At 40.5% G+C, this 20,030-nt stretch overlaps 1 protein-coding gene across 1 annotated transcript in view; it reads right to left on the bottom strand.

Moving 5' to 3' along the window:
• Window positions 1-20,030, bottom strand: part of GALNT7 (polypeptide N-acetylgalactosaminyltransferase 7) — a 116,353-nt gene that overhangs the window by 36,779 nt on the left and 59,544 nt on the right. The window contains exon 3 of the mRNA XM_065404843.1: window positions 5,261-5,427. Within this exon, the coding sequence (XP_065260915.1) occupies window positions 5,261-5,427 (167 nt within the window). The remainder of the gene's footprint in view (window positions 1-5,260; window positions 5,428-20,030) is intronic.

The raw sequence follows: 20,030 nt of genomic DNA, 5'->3' as shown, positions 1-20,030 counted from the left end.
TGTGCTGGGACTAGGGCCTCTCAGAAGCCCTGGCTTCAGAAGCTTACATGATGTATAATAGCTCCATGCACCTTGTAAGGAGCCCCATTCTGCCAGCCTGAAAGCAGGAGATCCCCAGCTCCTAAGGTTCACAGAGATGGGCCATATAAGATGCTTGGGATATGGCACTCTGCTAGTTTCTAGCCAAATGGTGTCAGATTATGTTTTGGTTGGTTGGTTTCCTCCCACCCCTAAAAAACATAGGAAATGCCATACTAAAACTCCCTATGTTAAAGTTGTATGCTTAAAAACACTGAAGAGAGTTAGGAAATATAATACCACCGAGTTCTATATAATGCTTTTCATCTGTAAACCTCAAAGGGCTTCACAAAAGAAATAATATTGCCACTTCCTTTTTACAGATAGGGAAAATGAGGCACAGAGAGATGAAGTGACTTGCTCAAGATCACCCAGCAGACCAGTGGCAGAGATAGGAACAGAACACAGGTCTTCTGAGTTCCAATCCAGCACACTATCCACTAGAATACATATTATATATGTAAGAATAAGATACTATAATTAAGAGTCTATATATTTTATATGACAATGCTAATTACATAGTCATGCTGTTTCTCAGGTAATAAAATTTACGTTTTTCATTTTAATCTTAGATACACATATACCGGGGTGGCCAAACTTTCTGACCCTCCAAGCCACATACGACAATCTTCAGAAGTTTGAGAGCTGGGGCACACCTGCTGGGGCTTGGGGCTTCAGCCCTGCGGGAAGCACTTTACAGGACTTGGGGCTTCAGCCCTGTTCCTGCTGAAAGCCTGAGCCCCAGTAGGCATGCCCCGCAGGACTGAAGCCCTAAGACCCCTCTCTCCGCTGGGTAGAAGCCCCTACCCCACCACCCTGCTGCAAGGCAGAGGTCTCAAGCTCCCCCCTCACCCAGCCTGGCATATTGGGGGGCTCTGCGAGCCTGTGAACCAGAGTTTGGCCACCCCTGACATATACTATTATATCTTGTAGTACAGGGGTTGGCAACCTTTCAGAAGTGGTGTGCCAAGTCTTCATTTATTCACTCTAATTTAAGGTTTCGTGTGCCAGTAATATGTTTTTAGAAGGTCTCTCTCAATAAGTCTATATTATATAACTAAACTATTGTTGTATGTAAAGTAAACAAGGTTTTTAAAATGTTTAAGAAGCTTCATTTAAAATTAAATTAAAATGCAGATCTTATCAGTTTAGTGCAGTGGTTCTTAACCTGGGGTGCATGCACCCCCTAGGGGTGCGAGATGCCCTTTCTGGGGGTGCAAGACATGCGAGATTTGTTTAGAAGGTAAATCATCGAAAACACAAATTAAGCACAGGCACATAAGTACAACTACACCGCTACCTTGATATAACGCGACCCGATATAACACGAATTCGGATATAACACGGTAAAGCAGCGCTCCGGGGGGGCGGGGCTGTGCACTCCGGTGGATCAAAGCAAGTTCAATATAACACGGTTTCACCTATAACGCGGTAAGATTTTTTGGCTCCCGAGGACAGCGTTATATCGAGGTAGAGGTGTACTTTATTTCATCAAATCTATGTATTTATTAACATTATACATTTTTTAACGATTACTGTAATATACAAATCAAGTTTTTACGCGAATTGTAGTGTAATTTTTGATAAGGGGTGTGAGAACATATTTTGAGAACTCCAGACCATCAGCGCGCTGAGCGGGGCAGGTTGTAGTGTATTAAATTGCTCCTCATAGGAATGTGCTACTTATGGTGTACTACTTCGGGCTGCCAGTCCTGATGCTCTGAGCGGCATGGTAAGGGGACAGGGAACAGGGGTGGTTGGATAGGCATGGGAGTCCCGGGGGGTCTGTCAGGGGTGGTGGATAGGGGTCGGGGAAGTCAGGGGACAGGGAGCAGGGGGGCTTGGATGGGAGGGTGGGGTCTCGGGGGGGGGCGGATAGGGGTGAGGGGGTCCCAGGAGGGGGCGGTCAGGGGACAAGGAGCAGGGGGGATTGGATGGGTCAGGGGTTATGAGGGGGGCAGTCAGGGGGCAGGAAGTGGGAGGGGGCGGATAGGGGCAGGCTGTTTGGGGAGGCACAGCCTTCCCTACCCGGATGTGGTGTATTAAATAATTTCTCCCCGTAGGAATGTGCTACCTATGGTGTACTAATTACGGCTGCCAGTCCTGGTGCTCCACAAGTAGCGCATTCCTACGGGGAGAAATTTAATACACTACATCGGCGGACAGAACCCCAGACCGGCGACGGGCTGAGCGGCTCAGCCCGCCGCCAGTCTGGGGTTCCATCCGCCGGCTCCTGCCAGCCGGGGTCCTGGCCACCGAACCCGCTCATCCCGCTGCTGTCCTGGGGTTCCATTCACCCAGGCCGGCAGCAGGCTGAGTGGGGGTGGCGGCTAGGACCCCAGCCAGCGTGCCAATAAAAATCGGCTCGCGTGGCGCCTTTGGCATGCGTGCCACAGGTTGCCGACCCCTGTTGTAGTATTATGCCAGACAGTCCATGAAAGTCACCTATAAAAAGTGCATAGTCAATCATATTTACAAAGATGAACAGTACTATGAATTCAGATTAGTAAAAGTTTGTTGGTATTTATATAGGCTAATCTAATTTTACAGTGATGCTAGTTTTTATTTAACTGGGTCAGCAAGTCCTTGAATTGCACAGGAACATAGCTGTGATGCCAGCTAAAAAGTCTAGTATATGGCTGCTGACTAAATTATTAAAAAAACACATATCCCTTACAGAAATATTTACATATAATACAAAGTCTAAACCAGCTTCTCAGATGGTGTGATTCCATTAAGAGTCAATAGGAATATAGTGGACCATTCTTTGACAGCGCTACTGGTCTAATGGATGCAGAGAAACAGTACTTGTGAAACATCCTGATTTTAGTAAGGCTTCTGACACAGGTCTACATGGCATTCTTGTAAGCAAGCTAGGGAAATGTGGTCCAGATGAAATTACTATAAAAGTGGATGCACAACTGGTTGAAAGGCTATACTCCAACAATAGTTATCAATTATTCGCTGTTAAACTGGGAAGGCATATCTAGTGGAGTCCCACAGGGGGTCAGTCCTGGGTTCAGTACTATTCCGGTCCTAATATTTTCCTACCTCAGAGGGATGTTGTGAACATTAATGTTTATTTATCATTTTAATAATGCTTTACATGCAAAAAGTCTAAACTGCTTTTAATACAATAATTTCAGCTTTAAAATTAATTTCTAGGATTCATTCTTTACCAATATACCCCTGTGACATGGGGACAGGCAGAAGACAAGTATACTGTGTGCCAGACTGTTTAACAATACAAAAGGAGAACCACTTCAGTTCTGGATCCCCACACAGCCAGATGCCCTCCATATCTCCAAATTCAACTATTCAAAGGGAAAAAGGAGTGTATGGGGCAGCATATCCCAGACTCCAGGAGCAGATCAGACTCACCTATGATCAGCCATGCCTTGTCCTTGCTATATACCAATCCAAGGGACAGACAGCATAGAAATGCTGTTGCGTCAAGATTTGGCAATACTAGCTCTGCATAGGAACTGCCATACTAAAAGCAAACCAAAGGTAATCTTGACTCTCTCAGCTATCAGTACCAGATGCTTCAGAGGAACATGCAAAGATCTCATAATAATCGTGTATACAACAACTTGCCTATAGAGGAAATTTCTTTCTAATCTGAGGTTTATGCACCTTATAAATGTTTATTTTATCTAATTTTTCTGTCTGAGTACTTATTTTGCCCCTCATCACTGTAGCATCTGAAAGCTGTCCCCCACACCCCAGTATTTCTGGATTTAGCTGCATAATAACCCTGTGAGGCAGGGAAGTATTGTTATGTCCATTTTCAGATGAGGAACTGAGGCACAAAGAGATTAACAATTCGCCTGAAATCAGAACGGAAAAGGTAGAGCCCGTAACTGAACCTGGTACTCCTGAATCCAAGTCCAGTGCCATAACCAAAGATTATCCTTGCTGTAGAAGCAAATATTTTTTATTCACACAAATGTCTAATCTTTTTCTGACTCTTACTAGGAATTCTGTCTCAACAACATCTTGTGGCAGTGAGTCTTTCAGATTAATTATGCCTAGTATAAAACGAAGTATTTTCTTTGATCAGTTTTAAATTTAAAACAGACATCGGACTGACCCTCTCTAGATCATTCATTATCTTATTTACATGTACATTAACATGCCACCTCTTGCTATTCTCTTCTCAAATCAGCTTCACTTTACATTGCCAATGAGCATTAGACCTGAAGATTTCAATATTAGGAAAACAGTAAGAGAGAGCGAGAGAGTGTGTGTTTTATAATGCATATTATATATTTAAAATCATACATATGTACACATGGCATTAGACATTCCCATCTTGGTTCACATCTGAGGAAAGGAAGAACAGGGATGACGAGTGTGGGCAGGAAAGACTACAAACGTCTGGAAGCTTTGATGACATGCAGCTGGAGCCCATATGCCACCATGAAATAAAGAAAATATTTCATGTAAAAATGTGTGGCTAAAATAGTTTTTCTTTCAATGAAATATAAGCAATAATAAACGCAGTACTGTGTTTCAAAGAATCATGGGTGGCTCCAAAAAACATTAAGACAGTGAAAAAATTAATATGGTTTACCGAATAGTTTTAGTCAAATTTCAACTATAGTCAGAATTAAGATAGGATTCCCCTGTGAGGGTAAGATGAAAGACACTTCTTACGTCAAATTTAGCACTAACTCCTCAATTAAAAGAAGAGAAGCAGTGAAAATACGAAGTTAGATAAGTACTTTGCTCACTGGTTTGACTTTGTTCACGCTCACTGGTTTGACAGTTACTGATAGGGCATAATGCTGGGCGCTGTTTCAATTTATCTCTAAACAGACTATCCTTTTAAAAATTCCTAACGACAAAATGTGCTAATGAACCCAGACCTCCATACTAATGTGCTAACCAAACTGTGGGGAAAACCTGCCACAAATTCTATGCATAGAACAGAAATGTATGCATATAGACCAGTGTTTTCTTTTCATTACTATCCATTGAGATGTACCTTGTGTTTTACTGAAAGATGAAAATGACTGTATAAATACCATCTTGTTTTTCATGCACAGTTAAATACAATCCATATTGTATAAATAATAATAAATAATAATAATAAATCCAAGAAGCTAATTTTTAAAATTATTTTAATACCCCCCCCCACTCTTTCCTACAGATTCAGTGTTAATAGCCTATGTATTACCTTTGTTACTGAAATCATCAATCATCACAATTTCTGCCAAATATTTCCTTGGTGTCCTTTTTATTACACTGTGAACTGTCCTCATGAGTGTGGACCATCCTTCATTATGGAAGACAATGACAATACTGGAGGTGAGCAGGTTCTCATCATAATGCCAATACTTGCACCTGCAAAAGATTTTTTGTTACTGTAAATTTGCCAGTGTCTCTCTTAATAATCTGTGTGAATGAAGTTTTAGTTAATGTCTCTGCTTCAAGTTACACATAAGCAGGATATCAAAAACAAAATACAGCGTTACTATTTCATAGATTCATAGAATTTTAAGGTCAGGAGAGACCATTATGGTGTCTGACCTCCTGCATTATACATTTATATTACTGATTTATAAAAAGCAGCAACCAGTTTGTAATGTTCCTGTAAACCACATTGTTACAAGTAAAAAGAATAGTTTGTTAAATGTTTCCATTTGTGTCACATATTTAGGATACAAAACCTGCAAAATCTTGTAAATTACTACTATAAATATTAGGTGGAATGTTTCTCACTGTGTCCCAAAGCCCTGGTTTATCAGTCCTTTCATATCTAAACACATTTTTAAGCACTCAGATATTAAATGACAGATGTGCAGAAGCTGCACACGTATGCTCATTTGCCACTGCTGCATCTAAAACTTTCTGTGCTATATAAAATCTGACAGAAAAGCATAGCTGCTTATGGAGAAGATTTTATCTTTACAAACAGAAAAGATTTTATTAATTGGTAATCACTGATGCATAAACTTTCAGCTATGATGAATGAAGGCTAAAAGTGCCTTGACATCCACCCCCCCCACCCCGCCAAAACAAAAATAAAGCATTGTACCCAGGAGCGGCGCCAGGGTTTTTGCCGCCCTAGGCGGCAGCGCTCCTTCCGCTCCGCATCTTCAGGGCACTTCGGCGGCGGGTCCTGGAGCGAGTGAAGGAGCCACCGCTGAATTTCCGCCGAAGACCTGGAGCGGAAGGACCCCCGCCGCTGAATTTCCGCCAAGGGCGGCAAAATGCCGCCCCCCAAATCCTGCCGCCCTAGGCGACTGCCTAGGGTCGCCTAGTGGAAGCACCGGCCCTGATTGTACCCAATCTACTGAGGATACAACTTTTTGCCAAATTCTGTGTAGATATACAATTTTAAAAAACAGATAAGTCAACAATGAAGCTCAGACTGCCGACAACAAATTTCAGCCACAGCCCAACTTCAAAGGCTTCCTATTAAAAAATTTATCAAACGAGAGACCAAACAAGATCTGCACACAAAATCCAAAGAGCATAAAAACGAACAGTATGAAATTTCACACTAATAGACCATCTACATTTAGGGGGGGAAAAAACAAGAGCTGATGGCGACTTTAGAACGTAAACTATCTATGATGTTGCTACCAGGCGTCACCATAATAAAAAAGTAATATTCAAAATTCTGAGCGGAGTAACCTTTAAATGGTTGCCATTCCCTCATAGATTAACAGAAATTCAGCTGGGACAGTGGTTTTCAAACTTTTGTACTGGTGACCCCTTTCACATAGCAAGCCTCCAAGTGCGACCCCCCCCCATATACATTAAAAACACTTTAAAATATATTTAACACCATTATAAATGCTGGATGCAAAGTGGGGTTTGGGGTGGAGGCTGACAGCTCACAGCCCCCATATAATAACCTTGTGACCCCCTGAGGGGTCCTGACCCCCCAGTTTGAGAACCCCTGAGCTAGGACCACAGGAGGTGGCACATCAAATGACAACAGTATATCCATCTGGTAGTCCATACTTCTGACATAGGTCACACAAGATGGTGCAAAGTAAAGTGCAAGGAGCCCCCTAGTGGTCAACTTTGGAATACCCTCTTCAGAGATATCAGAGGGGTAAGCCATGTTAGTCTGGATCTGTAAAAAGCAACAGAGAGTCCTGTGGCACCTTTAAGACTAAGGGTACGTCTACACTTACCGGAGGGTCCGGCGGCAGGCAATCGATGTTCTGGGATCACCGTCGACGCCGGTACTCCAGCTCAGCGAGAGGAGTACGCGGCATCGACGGGGGAGCCTGCCTGCAGCGTCTGGACCCGCGGTAAGTTCGGACTAAGGTACTTTGAATTCAGCTACATTATTAACGTAGCTGAATTTGCGTACCTTAGTCCGAAGTGGGGGGTTAGTGTGGACCAGGCCTAACAGATGCATTGGAGCATAAGCTTTCGTGGGTGAATGCCCACTTCGTCGGATGCATTCACCCATGAAAGCTTATGCTCCAATACATCTGTTAGTCTTAAAGGTGCCACAGGACTCTCTGTTCCTCTTCAGAGAAAATTTTTAATTCCCAATTAGTCCGTATGTCCTGAAGCATGTGGACTTATATCCACTCTAATGTAATGGTGGATGTTCTCATTTCCCATATAAAAGGTTTAAATATTTTAAAAATACTACTAAGTTTTTGGGCTCTAACATCGTGTGGCAATGAGTTCCAGATGAGGGATGCTGTGTAAAAGTATTTTCTTTTATCAGTTTGAAATGTGCTACCTTTTAACTTCATTGAATGTTCCCTTTGTCTTCTATGGTTAAAAAAGGAAAACAGGATTTACTACAACTTTGCCCTTTATTATTTTTTATGCCTTATGTCCCCTCACCAAACTAAACACTTCCAATCTTTTCAGACTGTCCATGTCTCTAAAACCCTTCTACTAGATCATATGAGATATCATAGAATATCAGGGTTGGAAGGGATCTCAGGAGGTCATCTAGTCCAACCCCATGCTCAAAGCAGGACCAATCCCCAACTAAATCCCCAAATGGCCCCCTCAAGGATTGAACTCACAACCCTGGGTTTAGCAGGCCAATGCTCAAACCACTGAGCTATCCTTCCCCCCTATATAGGGTGATGCAGTATATCAAAGTGCACTACAGAACTTTTAGTGCTCGGTAACAGGATCCACACAGCCAGTCAGTGTGCTATAGAGTCACACCCTGGCTTGCTATGCACTAAATCATTGTGTAGACAAGTCATTAGAAACCAGCAATGTGTTTAAGTAGTTCAAAATATTCCTTCCAATACATATTACGTCACATTTCTCAGCAGTGAATTTCATTTGCCATTGTGCTGCCTATTTACCTAATTGCATTAGATCCCTCTGAATTTGCTTAGTCACCTTACTTGTGACCAAACTAGGCAAGTTGGGTCAGCTTCAAATTTTATCACCTCACTCCCTGTAAGAATCTGCAGGATTGTAATTTGGGACCATGGAGGTTCTGGGCTGATGCTTCCGCATCCCTATTGGAAGCATAGGCTGGGTTTTCACTGAGGGACCATATGAGGCTAGACACTGCAGAAAGTACTGCCCAGCAGTGCCTGAGTGGTGACCCCTCCACCCCCTGCCTACTGATTGGCTCATGCTCGTATATAAATCAGGAAGCCATCATGGTGAGCTGTGTGAGCAACCACATAAAACACCTGCTTGCTTCCGCTCCAGACCTTGCCTTGTTGTGGACCCTAGACTCTGGCTTCTGATCCTGGTTTGTCCGTGACTGCTACTTGCCTGCTGTTTGTAACCTGGTGCCTGATCCTGACTCTCCAGTATCACTTCTATCAGCTAAGGACATGCAAGTATCTGTGGACAGACTTTCAATTAATCGTACATTCAGACCAGTGGTTTTTCACTCAAAGTCTGTGTCACAAAAATTTTGACTGATTTCAAATAGAAGTAACTCCAATTTGAAGGAGAAACCTTTTCTGGTATCCCTCCACTATGATACGAGTTGTTGGCAATATAGGTACAGGCTACACGCTTAGCTATTGTGTCCCTTTTAAGTTATTTATTAGAGGAAAGTTTTTCCACTACGTACTTACTCAAGGCAGGTTACGTATTTGAACTGTGTTCTGTTTTAAATATGCATTTATCTGGATCAAGTTTGGAGTTTTAGTTACGCTTATTTGGAAGTATTTCTACCACCCCATTATCATGCACTCTAATATATCATGTTCTAAGACAGAATGGCAGCTGAAATCCATTCAAAAATTCAATTTAAAGGTCATGGAAAATAACTGTATGTTTGCCTTATGAGAGAAGGTGGTATCTGATCTAGATTGTACTGCCAACTTTTGTCTTTATGAAGTTTAAGCACTGTTATCACATAACTTGTGTTCTTCAAATAGGGAAAGACATTGATAATTAATAAGATTTAGAGATTGCATCCTGATCCCAAAAAAGTCACATAAATCACCCAAAAAATGAGTGACAGCCTTATTTTAAAGCTAAAAAAAACAAATGTTCTGCTTGTTCCTTCCTTCCTGACGGTACAATTTTCAAGAGGAAAAAAATCTAATAGTAAATCATGTTCTGTTCCTGTAATAGCTTAAAAAAAAAAATCTTAAAAATCTGATTACAAATGCCGACCATCATGAAACATCTGTGAGCAATTTAACAGCAAGCTGTGCTCTAGTATATTTAACAGACCTATCATATTGACATAAAACCAAGGAAGGTCTAGACTTTTTTTATTCTACAAATCCAACCTAATCCCTGCAGATCTAACAGTTAATAGACATTACACTTGTAGGTTGAAAGTCGTTTCTGGATAAATGTGCTATTTGTAAGCTATAACACTACAGCATCTTACTCCTAGCCTTTTCCAGAGACCTGATCCAATTTCTTGGATAGTCAGTGTGGTGACTCATCACCAACAAGCCTGTGAATGGCACTCAGAGTTTACAATAATTGATACATTCAGTCTGCTCTCATAATTCGGCACTTGCCAATTGGAGTTTGAAACAATGTGGCTTCAAACGTATGCTATGAATCGCCAGTGTGAGCTATAATGTGTTAATTTTTCTGAGAAGCGTTAAATTAAACAATTTCAAATAGTTTAAGTGCCAAATGATTCCTCCTCCTCCTTTCTCTCCCAACACTAGATAAATCCTTTTCCTGGCTGCATTTATGTGGAACAGTGGTGACATCCAGTGGTAGACTAAATAAATGCCAGGTACAAATTAATTCCAAGAAACAGCACAGAGTAAGTTTTCCCTATAGTTTAAACTGATTTTACATAATTTCATATTGAACTTAAAAATCATGACTGTCCAGACTAAAAAAAGAATAGATTAGAATTTGTTTTTATACAGCACCTTTCACACTCCAAGTATGACGTTAACACTGAGACAAATACAGGAAGATAAGGCACAGCAGTAGCAATTTAAATTTGTCATGAAATTACAGATATCCCACCTGTTCCCACAGGAAAGGCAATCCTTTTGGGGCGGGGGAGGGAAAGGGACAAGGTAAAGGGGGATTGATCATATCTGTTTTGTGAAGGAGCAGAAACATTTTATCCCACTGACACCACAGTGAAACTAACATGCGGCTAGTCAGTTTCTCTTTAGGTTTTCTTCACTAGTCTCCCCAGAACATTTTGTCTAAAAGCAGAACAAATAGAATCTTCCACTATTGTGGGTGATCTATGTGAAATGTATTGATGATCTCAGTTTCTGGCAGCAGGTCTTCACATCAGACAACAACGAGTACTGCTGAGTGACCATCCTTAACAGACAAAAATTGATTGACTGTGGAAATAGATTTCAGAGTGGTAGCCGTGTTAGTCTGTATCAGCAAAAACAACGAGGAGTCCTTGTGGCACCTTAGAGACTAACAAATTTACCTGCCTACTGTATTTTCCACTCCATGCATCTGATGAAGTGGGTTTTAGACCACGAAAGCTTATGCCCAAGGACTCCTCGTTGGTTTTGTGGAAATAGAGTTAATTTCTCACTCTGTTAGGTGTATGCACGCATGCATGCGTTTCCCCTCCAGAAAACAGGCATTATCTTGGCAACATGAAAAAATGTGTATTCCCAATGAAGTACAGTATCTGTCCTGTGAATGCAGGGCTATCGATATGGCAACTTAATACTACCATAAATTCATAAAAATAATAAAGTCAGTACTCAGAAATGCATTCCCACCACAATAGCTATTGTCCCTTCTGATGACAGCAGCTAAAAATAATCATTATAGACTTCCACAATATGTAACATTCATGGAACCTCTACAACAATCTGAGGATTAGAACATATCATTTGAGTTAGTGCTCAAATCATTGCTCAGAAACTATAACTCACAAAGCAGTAGGGGAAAAAATGCAGCGTAGGGAACAACCCTGAAGCGACAAAGAGACAAACTAGATATCCTCATGGAACTTTTCCATTTTTACAACTCTTGAATACCAGAAACAGAAAGATATAGAATAGGTATTGTGGTCAAGTTGAATTCCCCCCAACTTAAGAGGGAGAGAAGCAATTATAATGGGCTATTTAATACTGGATATCTTAAGAGTAAAGTTTTCATCTATATTTTAGTTTTTTAATTCCTAAGAAATCTGGTGTCATGGTCTCTCTTGCTTAAGAAATTATGTTTTCTATTTCGACCAGAAAAAGGAATGTGGCCATTTTTTCTTGCACACAACCGTATCTATCTATAATTGTAGTCATTTCGACCTATATTTTCAAAAAAGTGTCCACTCACTTAGGATGCCCAATTTTCAGAGGTATTAAGCACTTATATTGACTTCTATGGGAGTTGTAGTAGCTAAAAATTTCAGGCTCAGTGGAGAACCAAAAATGAATGAGCAGTTTTGAAAACGTAGGCCTTAAAAACTTAGCATTTACATTATTGAGACATATTCCAAGTGTCATTCAGACATTAAAAATAACTAATTTACTTCTAAAATTACATAAAGAGGAGATTATCAAACCCTTCATAAACAAATTGCATTTTTAAGCTGATTCCAATTTCAAAAGATTTGTGATTCATCATGCCACCTAGTGGTAACTATTTTGTACTGCTCACTTTTCTGATGCTTTGCTCAAAAGTGGTATGGTACTGGTACAGTAGCTGCAATAAAGGCTTTTTTTAAAAGCACATTTTTTCATTCACAATCATCTTTTGCAGTCAGGTCTGCTCATTACCTCCCTCCAACAGTCTTTCACTGACCAGCATACTGGTATCATAGTAAAATTTTGAATTCAAGCCTGCCCAGGACATATTTTTGTTATCAAGTTTTGTTAGGAAGAATAGTTAAAACAAAACTGCATTTATTTTTAAGAGTTGCACTGCCATTCACAAAATATCCAACTAAAATCCCCAAACAACATTTTCAGATATTCTGTTGACAGCACTAAAATCCTACATTTGTAACTGCAAGACTTTCTGCAAGTCAGAAAACATTGCATAGATTACTGTTGTCATCTCAAAAGAAAGGAAAAGGTCCATGACCTTTTGCAAGTAACCAACAGCCATTTAATATTGTGAAGTCTTAACAGCCCACCCTCTTACCTGATATACCACGGGGACCTAAAATAATCCAGAAGTGGGCTTGAGGATTGCTATTATGATGCATCATTTTTGTTAACTAGATGTGACCAAGTAAATTTAGCATTCCAATTTACATATGGAAAATATTCTATCCAGTTTATAGGCAATCCACATGTAAACGATAGTAATGTAAATATATTTTATAAAACAGGAAGGTGATCTGGAGAGGAGGTGAACAAACAGTCCCCAAACCGATCATTTCAGTTTGGCTTACCATTTTTTCCATGACTTAACAGGGGATAGCATCCCCCCGGCTATTTAGTCAAGCTAACAACTGGAGCCTGTGCTGCAATGGCTAACACTCCCCACAACATCCCAGCTTCGCCTACTTCCAGTCCTACCGTCGCCCTTCAGTCTCCAAAGAACAAACTTTTTCAGAGTGGTGGCTACATTTATTAAAGTGCATGGAAGAATGGGTATCTCAGTCATATCTCTTAATCTGCCAGTGCCCAGATGTGGAATACAATTTGTGCAAAGATCTCAAATATGGGATTATTAATTAATTAAATAAATAAAATGTTAATGCAGGAAAGTTAAAACAATGCAGAATTTATTCTTTTTCATGTAAATAACTCTTGCTATAACATCAGTTTTAAGATTCTTTATTTCTGATGTAAATAATTTTCAACAATAAAAATAAGGGGACACAAATTGTATGGAATGGTGGTAATTTTGGGACAAAAATGAATGATGGCCCTTGAAATAAGGTATTTTTCAGACTATGATCCCAATAAATATTTGCTGTTTTACCACAGTTTCATATTTCAGATTCTGTTGCACTCGGTAAAAATGCTGCTTTTTCACACTACGCTTTGATTTCTCTCATGCTACTCTGCACATTACATTTTCACCTTTTATCACAGCACTTAAATCATGGACTCCATGCTGGAATTTTTCTGCTTTACATTGCTCTTCTATCTGTATTCCTAAAGATTTTGTAGTTAGTTTTGAAAAGGTTTTGACCCCCCAAATGCAAAAGGGGTAAAACAACCTCCCACCCTATTTGCCTGGTTGTCTGGAAAAAGAAGAAAAAATGATGTGAAAAAGAGGCTCCTTATGACCTATATGAACTAATGTATTTTTAATCATGGTTATTTTATTATTATACATTGTTTTGCAATGGGGTGATTTTAAAAGTGTATCCGACTTTTGGAGAAGATTAATCTTAGTGCTAACATTCATTTATCTTATATGCTTTATCGCCTAAGATTAAGAGGCTATATTAATAAATTTTATTTCATGCTGATTTGATTTGTTAATCATAACAGTTCTTGTGTACACCAAATGCTAACTTGTGTTTAACATCATATTGCTAAGTTGTGTTCTAACATGGTATTTTCCCCTGTAACAAGCCTGCTGAGGAAATGATACTGAGCACATAGGGTCAATGAATGTACTGGGTTTCTTTTTTGTGCTACTGAACATCTGACATGGGTGAGCAACACTCCATTTGCCCAAAAGCATTTAGAACAAAAGAAAACACATGATGAGAGTGGACAGGTGAGGACTGGGAAGTCTTGCATACAGCAGATGGAAAAAAGCTGCAAGGTCTAGTGGAGAACTTGAATACAGAGCTCTGAAAGTGCTGTGCTATATACACATTTGATTTTTGGAATCTAATGTTCTGTTTACAGCTCAATCTCCCCATTTCAGACTGAGTACAAGTACAAATAAATTCACTTACACATACCTATGTCTGTGCCAACGTCTCTTTCCCCCAGGAGGGGAATAACCCACATTTGGAGTGCATCTACAATGGGAAAATATATAATGGCAGCAGCACATTGTTTTAAAACGCACTGGCTCCGTGTACACTCTTCTACTGTTAGTGGCACTGGTAGAGCTGGACTGGTACAGAAAAATGCTTTCACATTTTCCTGCTACACACAAGACCTTGGAGGTCTGATCCACCAATACATTGCTAATTATATTTTTAAACAGCTATATTTTCCCCTCCTTTGGAGTCTTGCCAACAAAGCAGCTGAGGACATGCGGTCAAGAGTATAGCCTTCTTCTTCAACTCTGATTGCTATAATTCACTTGATTCTCATAAACTTAAGTCTCAGTAAAACACTGTTTTTTTATGCTTTTTGCATAATAAAACCTCATTTTTGGTAGTTCATAGAATTATTATAGTGTGCCATATTACAAAAATTGATTTTTCCCTAGGCTTCGTGTATAATAAAAGCAAGTCCTTAATGCTTAGTTTCCAAGGACACAGATACCAACTGTAATTACTAAAAGCTTATTTAATTAAACAGTATCATATGTGTAATTAGTACAACAATGCAATTAAGCAAATCACCACCTTCGTAAAGCAAGCAAGCTTTGGCATTGAGTCCTCCTGTGGAATCTCCTTTGTTATACAGTGGAGCGGACTAGAAATTTAACAGCTGTTTAGAACAGGGGTTCTCATCCTTTTTCTCTCTCTGAGGCCCCCCTCGACATGCTATAAAAACTCCAGGGCCCAGCTGGGGGAGAGGAGGATGGAAAGAGGGCTCGGGGCAGGGGCCTTGGGCATAGGCGTAGTCTGACTTCTATTTGGGGGCGGGGAGCAGGGGCCAGCAGTGCAGGGAGGGAGTGCCACCTGACTCACCTCAGCAGGCCACCTGCCTGTCTGGCTTGGGAGTGGGGGGGACACAACCAAAAATTACAACTCACAGGTGAGGGGCTTAGCTCAAAAAGTTTGAAAACAGCTTAGGGCGCAGGGAGCGGGTAGCTAGGGGCTGTGTGCAGTCAGTGGGGTAGCTCAGGGTGTAGACAGGGGGTAGCTGGGGATGTGTGCACACAGGGGGTGGCTATGGGTGCAAGGAGGGGGGTTACTAGGGGCTGCATGTGGGCAGGGGGGTAGCTCAGGGTGCAGGGAGGGGGGTAGCTGGGGCTGTGTGCAGGCAGGGGGCAGCTCAGGGTGCAGGGAGAGCGGCACTAGGGGCTGTGTGCAGGCAGGGGGTAGCTCAGAGTGCAGGGAGAGGGGGTACTAGGGGCTGTGTGCTGGGAAGGCTCCCTTGCAGTCCCTGTTCCCGGAGGGGTTTGCCAGCCACGGAGCCGGGTCTCCCAACCCTGGCGGCTCTTACCGGCTGCCTCTGAGGGAGCAAAGGGAGCTGGGACTTGGGAACTGAGGAGCAGCTTCAACCCGGGGCACCAACAGAAGAGGAGGGAACACTGTGGCTGCCTGCTCCATGGCACCAGTCAGAGCAGCAGCTGCCCCACAGTGCCCGGTGTAACAGCAAAACCAGCAGCCGGCACATTTCCCCACCAATAGCAGTTACCTACTGAGCCTCAGTTTGGGTGAGCGTGCTCAGTACAACCTAGATAGGGAGTTCTGCCAGGGATCTGTTTGTACCACTACACCGGCGGAGCTTCAGCCCTGCACCTCCCAGGAGTCCTGAATTGATCCCCATGAGGGGCGCTAGGGCTCAGGGTCTGGGTTTCAGCCACGGAGCCCCGCGGCCCCCTTGAAAGGGTTCGTGGATCCCCAGGGGGCTGCGGACCCCTCCATTGAGAACCGCTGGTTTAGAACATATTAAACTCACTCTATGCGTTCAGCTTAAATATTGTCCCTCTCCGGTGAGCAGCGGCTTCCTCACAAAATCTGCCATTGACATTGGATGTTGATGTGATAGTTTCACATCATTATGACGACTCTGACCTAATAAAGGGCTATTTTTCACCAGATGGCTATAGGGAGGATGGATTCTTCACCATACTCCTATCTTCCTACCAAGACAGGTTCGTTCCTACCTTTAACAATCTAGGAATAATGAGAACCTTCCTGCCCTCCAAAAACTATAGGATTTAAAAAAAAAAAAAAAAAAAAAGGTCTTTGCTCTTCCACTTTTGAGACAACCATCAAAATGGTTGACTGTCTTACTCTTATCAGTTCCTAAAATGTTAGGGAGCAGGGAAAAGGAGAACTCCACCCTATTGCTAAACCCTTATCAATTTAGAAACAATACTTTATTCCATACTATTTTTCATAATTTGTCAAAGTATATTTTATTGTAAAAGTGGAATTATACACATTGCTGCAAAAATATATTGAAGAAACTATTTTCTTAATTTTTGTACACAAATAAGTTGTGTTTGTGATAAGCAACTGTGACACTTCTGAAGTGCATGTTTTAATTAAGTCAAAATGGATTGATTGTTCATTTATAAAAACTTATCTTGAAAAAAATTAAACTATGTTATATTTAGGCGACCAAAAGAATAGGAAAGGAGAATCTTGTTTTTTATTTCAGATTACTGAAAAGAAATTTAAATTAGCAGAATGTGTTTGTTTATTTAATAAATTATCCATGATGACAGTACCCCTTCATTGAAAATATATAGTTGTATATAGTCAGAGGATATGCCCTGTAAGGGCTATAATGTAATTAAAGGTGGAAAAGGGAGGGGAGAAACCCTGGAAGAATTGGGAGGAAGAGCAACAATAAATTCAAAGGAGCAACATAAACAAACATCTGGATCTTACTGGTTTAAAGATTACTGAGAACAATTCTATGATAATTTTGTTTTATCTTCAACTAATAATACACACACAATTTGCTTTGATGGAAAGTCTTATTTTAAGTTATATCACAATGATTTTTTTTTTTTTTGGCCAGAAAAATAGCCTGACTCAGTTTATAACTTTAAAATGATAACATGCTGACCAAAGTCAGATTTTAAGAAGTGCAGCACTTATGCAGCAGCAGACTGAGGTATTTGATGCTGTGCATCTGAGACACACAAGCCTTGGATTTATTATTATGTAAGAGATTAACCTAATTCACCATGTTATGTCACAAACATTCACACAAATACTTTAATCTACCAGTCATCAAACTACTCAATTTTTTCTCCTATAACTGAAAAGTCATATATAGGTAAATAGTGGGGGGAGGGAGAGAGAGAAAAATCTAGCATAAATAAAATCCTAACAAAGCCATCACGTTTGTAACCACGATTTCTATTGGTTATATAATAAAATGGCAAATAGAAGAACAATATGTTGAGTACTCATCCTTTCCTAGGGCCAACATAGTTAATTATCCCAGTTTATTATCCTGGCATATAATCTGATCAACAGAATGAACATCTCTGGCCTAAGGGCTCTAACATAAGATAAAAATTAGTAAATAGGACAGACAGGGAGTTTCTAAGTATTATTTATTCACAGTATATCCTAAGAGAATATTTCTTGATTTAAGTTTCTAATACAGATACATATTTTACATTGTATTTGGTTTGAATTAATTTAGCACAGTGAACCCTCTCTGCCAAAAGGAGGCCACATATGGATTTAGGTTATTCTATCAAATATATCTTTTTAATAGGAGAACTTTTTTACCTCACTGACAATGACAAGAGTAAAAGTTGCAAGCAGTAAAATTACTGCTATAATTAATGCAGTGTATACACAGCTTTCTTAAGGATATGAAATGTCAAAGTCCTGTTGTTTCGGTCTTGGATACATTTTGCTGTGTAGTTTTTTATACAGGACTGTTAGCACCACCTATTGTTAAGTTTGCCTGACACTTCCCATTATAAGATTTTGTATTCAATTGCTTATAACTTCCACAAACTTTAACAGTTTGTGCTGGAATTTTACATGCTGAATATATTTCTCTTTCAAATTTTTTTTTGGAAAAATTTCAGCCAAAGTGGTTCAGCCATTTCAGAGAACGAGGTTAGGGAAAAATACGTTGTTTTGCCCATATTAAAAAATTCTGGCAACTTTCTCTAAGAACTCTAGCATCCCAATGCTTGGGAGCAGGGACTTGAAATTTCACAGTCATTGTGTCAGGGATGTGCCTGGTGCCGTCACCATGAAAATCTACCTATATTTGGCCAAGTTATAAGGCTTTGGGGGAAAAAATTGCAGTTTGCATATGCTCAGTAGATATTACTTAGATTTTAGCTGCTTTAATCTCTGAAGAATCCATCCTCACTAAGCACGCTTGAACCTCTCTCAGCTCCTACACTGACAAGACTGCATACGCCATCCCCACAGAGTAATGGTGGACGCTCCCTCGAGACCAGGCAATCTTATTTCTGGGATGTCCTAACTTCTGAGTGCATGGTTTTGCAAGGTTAGTAATGTTTTTAATGTAGGTTTGTGTGTGTAATTGGAAATAAAACTAGAGTATGCAGCTCCAATTTCAATTGTTTCTTGGGGGTTAAGGCACAGTAAAAAAATGTGTGCTTTATACTAAAAAAAGCTAGAAAAGCCACACATTTGCTTTGCATGCGAGACACATCTGCATACTGAGTAGTTTTAGAAACATCTACTATTATACAGAAAATCACCATGTGAAGTAAGATGAAACAATGGTTTGCTTAACCCAGGTAATAGGAAAATTCATCCACGCTTACCTGAACATTTTTTTTCTTCGAGTGGTAAGGTCCACAGATCTGTGACAATGGGTACTTCAGTCTGCTTTCAGTGTGGGGGCAGGAGAGACCTGTCAGGCATTAGCAGCCCAAGAATGCCTCACCTCCAAAAGTTCCCTCCAGTTGAGAAAACTTCCACAGCCAGCATAATTCAAATCTACCTTCCTAATTTACAGATTGTATTAAATATACTTTAGGTAAAAAAGCACAACAACCATTTCTCCTACTTTGGGGCAAGGTAAATTCTATCTAATATGACTACAAACCCAAATCCTTGGATATCAGTTTCTGTCTCTATTCTGGATGATCCATTTGTTCTTAGAATGGACTGGATCTGTGGATCCTATTACTTGAAGAAAGAAATTCTGAGAAGCACTGATAAATTTTCCAATTCCTCTTCATGCTAAGGTACACAGATCCATTACAATGGGATTTTCAGAGCACCGTAGCTTCAGGGTGGGAAGCAGGATCATCCTTTAACCATGGACATCCAAAATGAGGTAGATTATCCATAAATATCTTATCCATCTTCTCATGCACTAAGGCATAAACAAGACTTTTGCCAAAAGAATGTAAATGGCATTGGTTAAGACTGGATAACCAATATGCAGAATTTGGTGAATTTATGTATTGATAGCCATGTGCTGTCTAGCAGATTTCAATACTGGAGAGATGACTACTCTGCCCTGAGATTGTCAGTTCTCCTAAGACCTTGACTTTGATGCTTAATTGAAGGAGGACTATTTCTTGAATTTGCGTAGAGAATGAATGTGATGATTGTAGAAAGGACTCCCTGCCAGAATTAAAAGTATAATATTGGCTTTCATTAGAGAAAGCTCAATTTCAAATACCCCTCCCCCCAACTAATCTGATTGGAGATAGGAGCCATCAGGAGGCCTACATTAATGGATAGAGAGTAAAAGGAATCTTTCTCCAGGGGTTCAACTTGAGTACTGCTGCAAAGTGCAAAATAAGTTTCCAAGGTCGTGCTCTATGACCGTGTGGAATAGGAATAA

The sequence above is a fragment of the Emys orbicularis genome, chromosome 5, assembly GCF_028017835.1.
Source record: "Emys orbicularis isolate rEmyOrb1 chromosome 5, rEmyOrb1.hap1, whole genome shotgun sequence".
Taxonomy (NCBI): domain Eukaryota; kingdom Metazoa; phylum Chordata; order Testudines; family Emydidae; genus Emys; species Emys orbicularis.
Note: the sequence above shows the minus strand (reverse complement) of the source record. Positions and strands in the feature narration are given on the sequence as shown.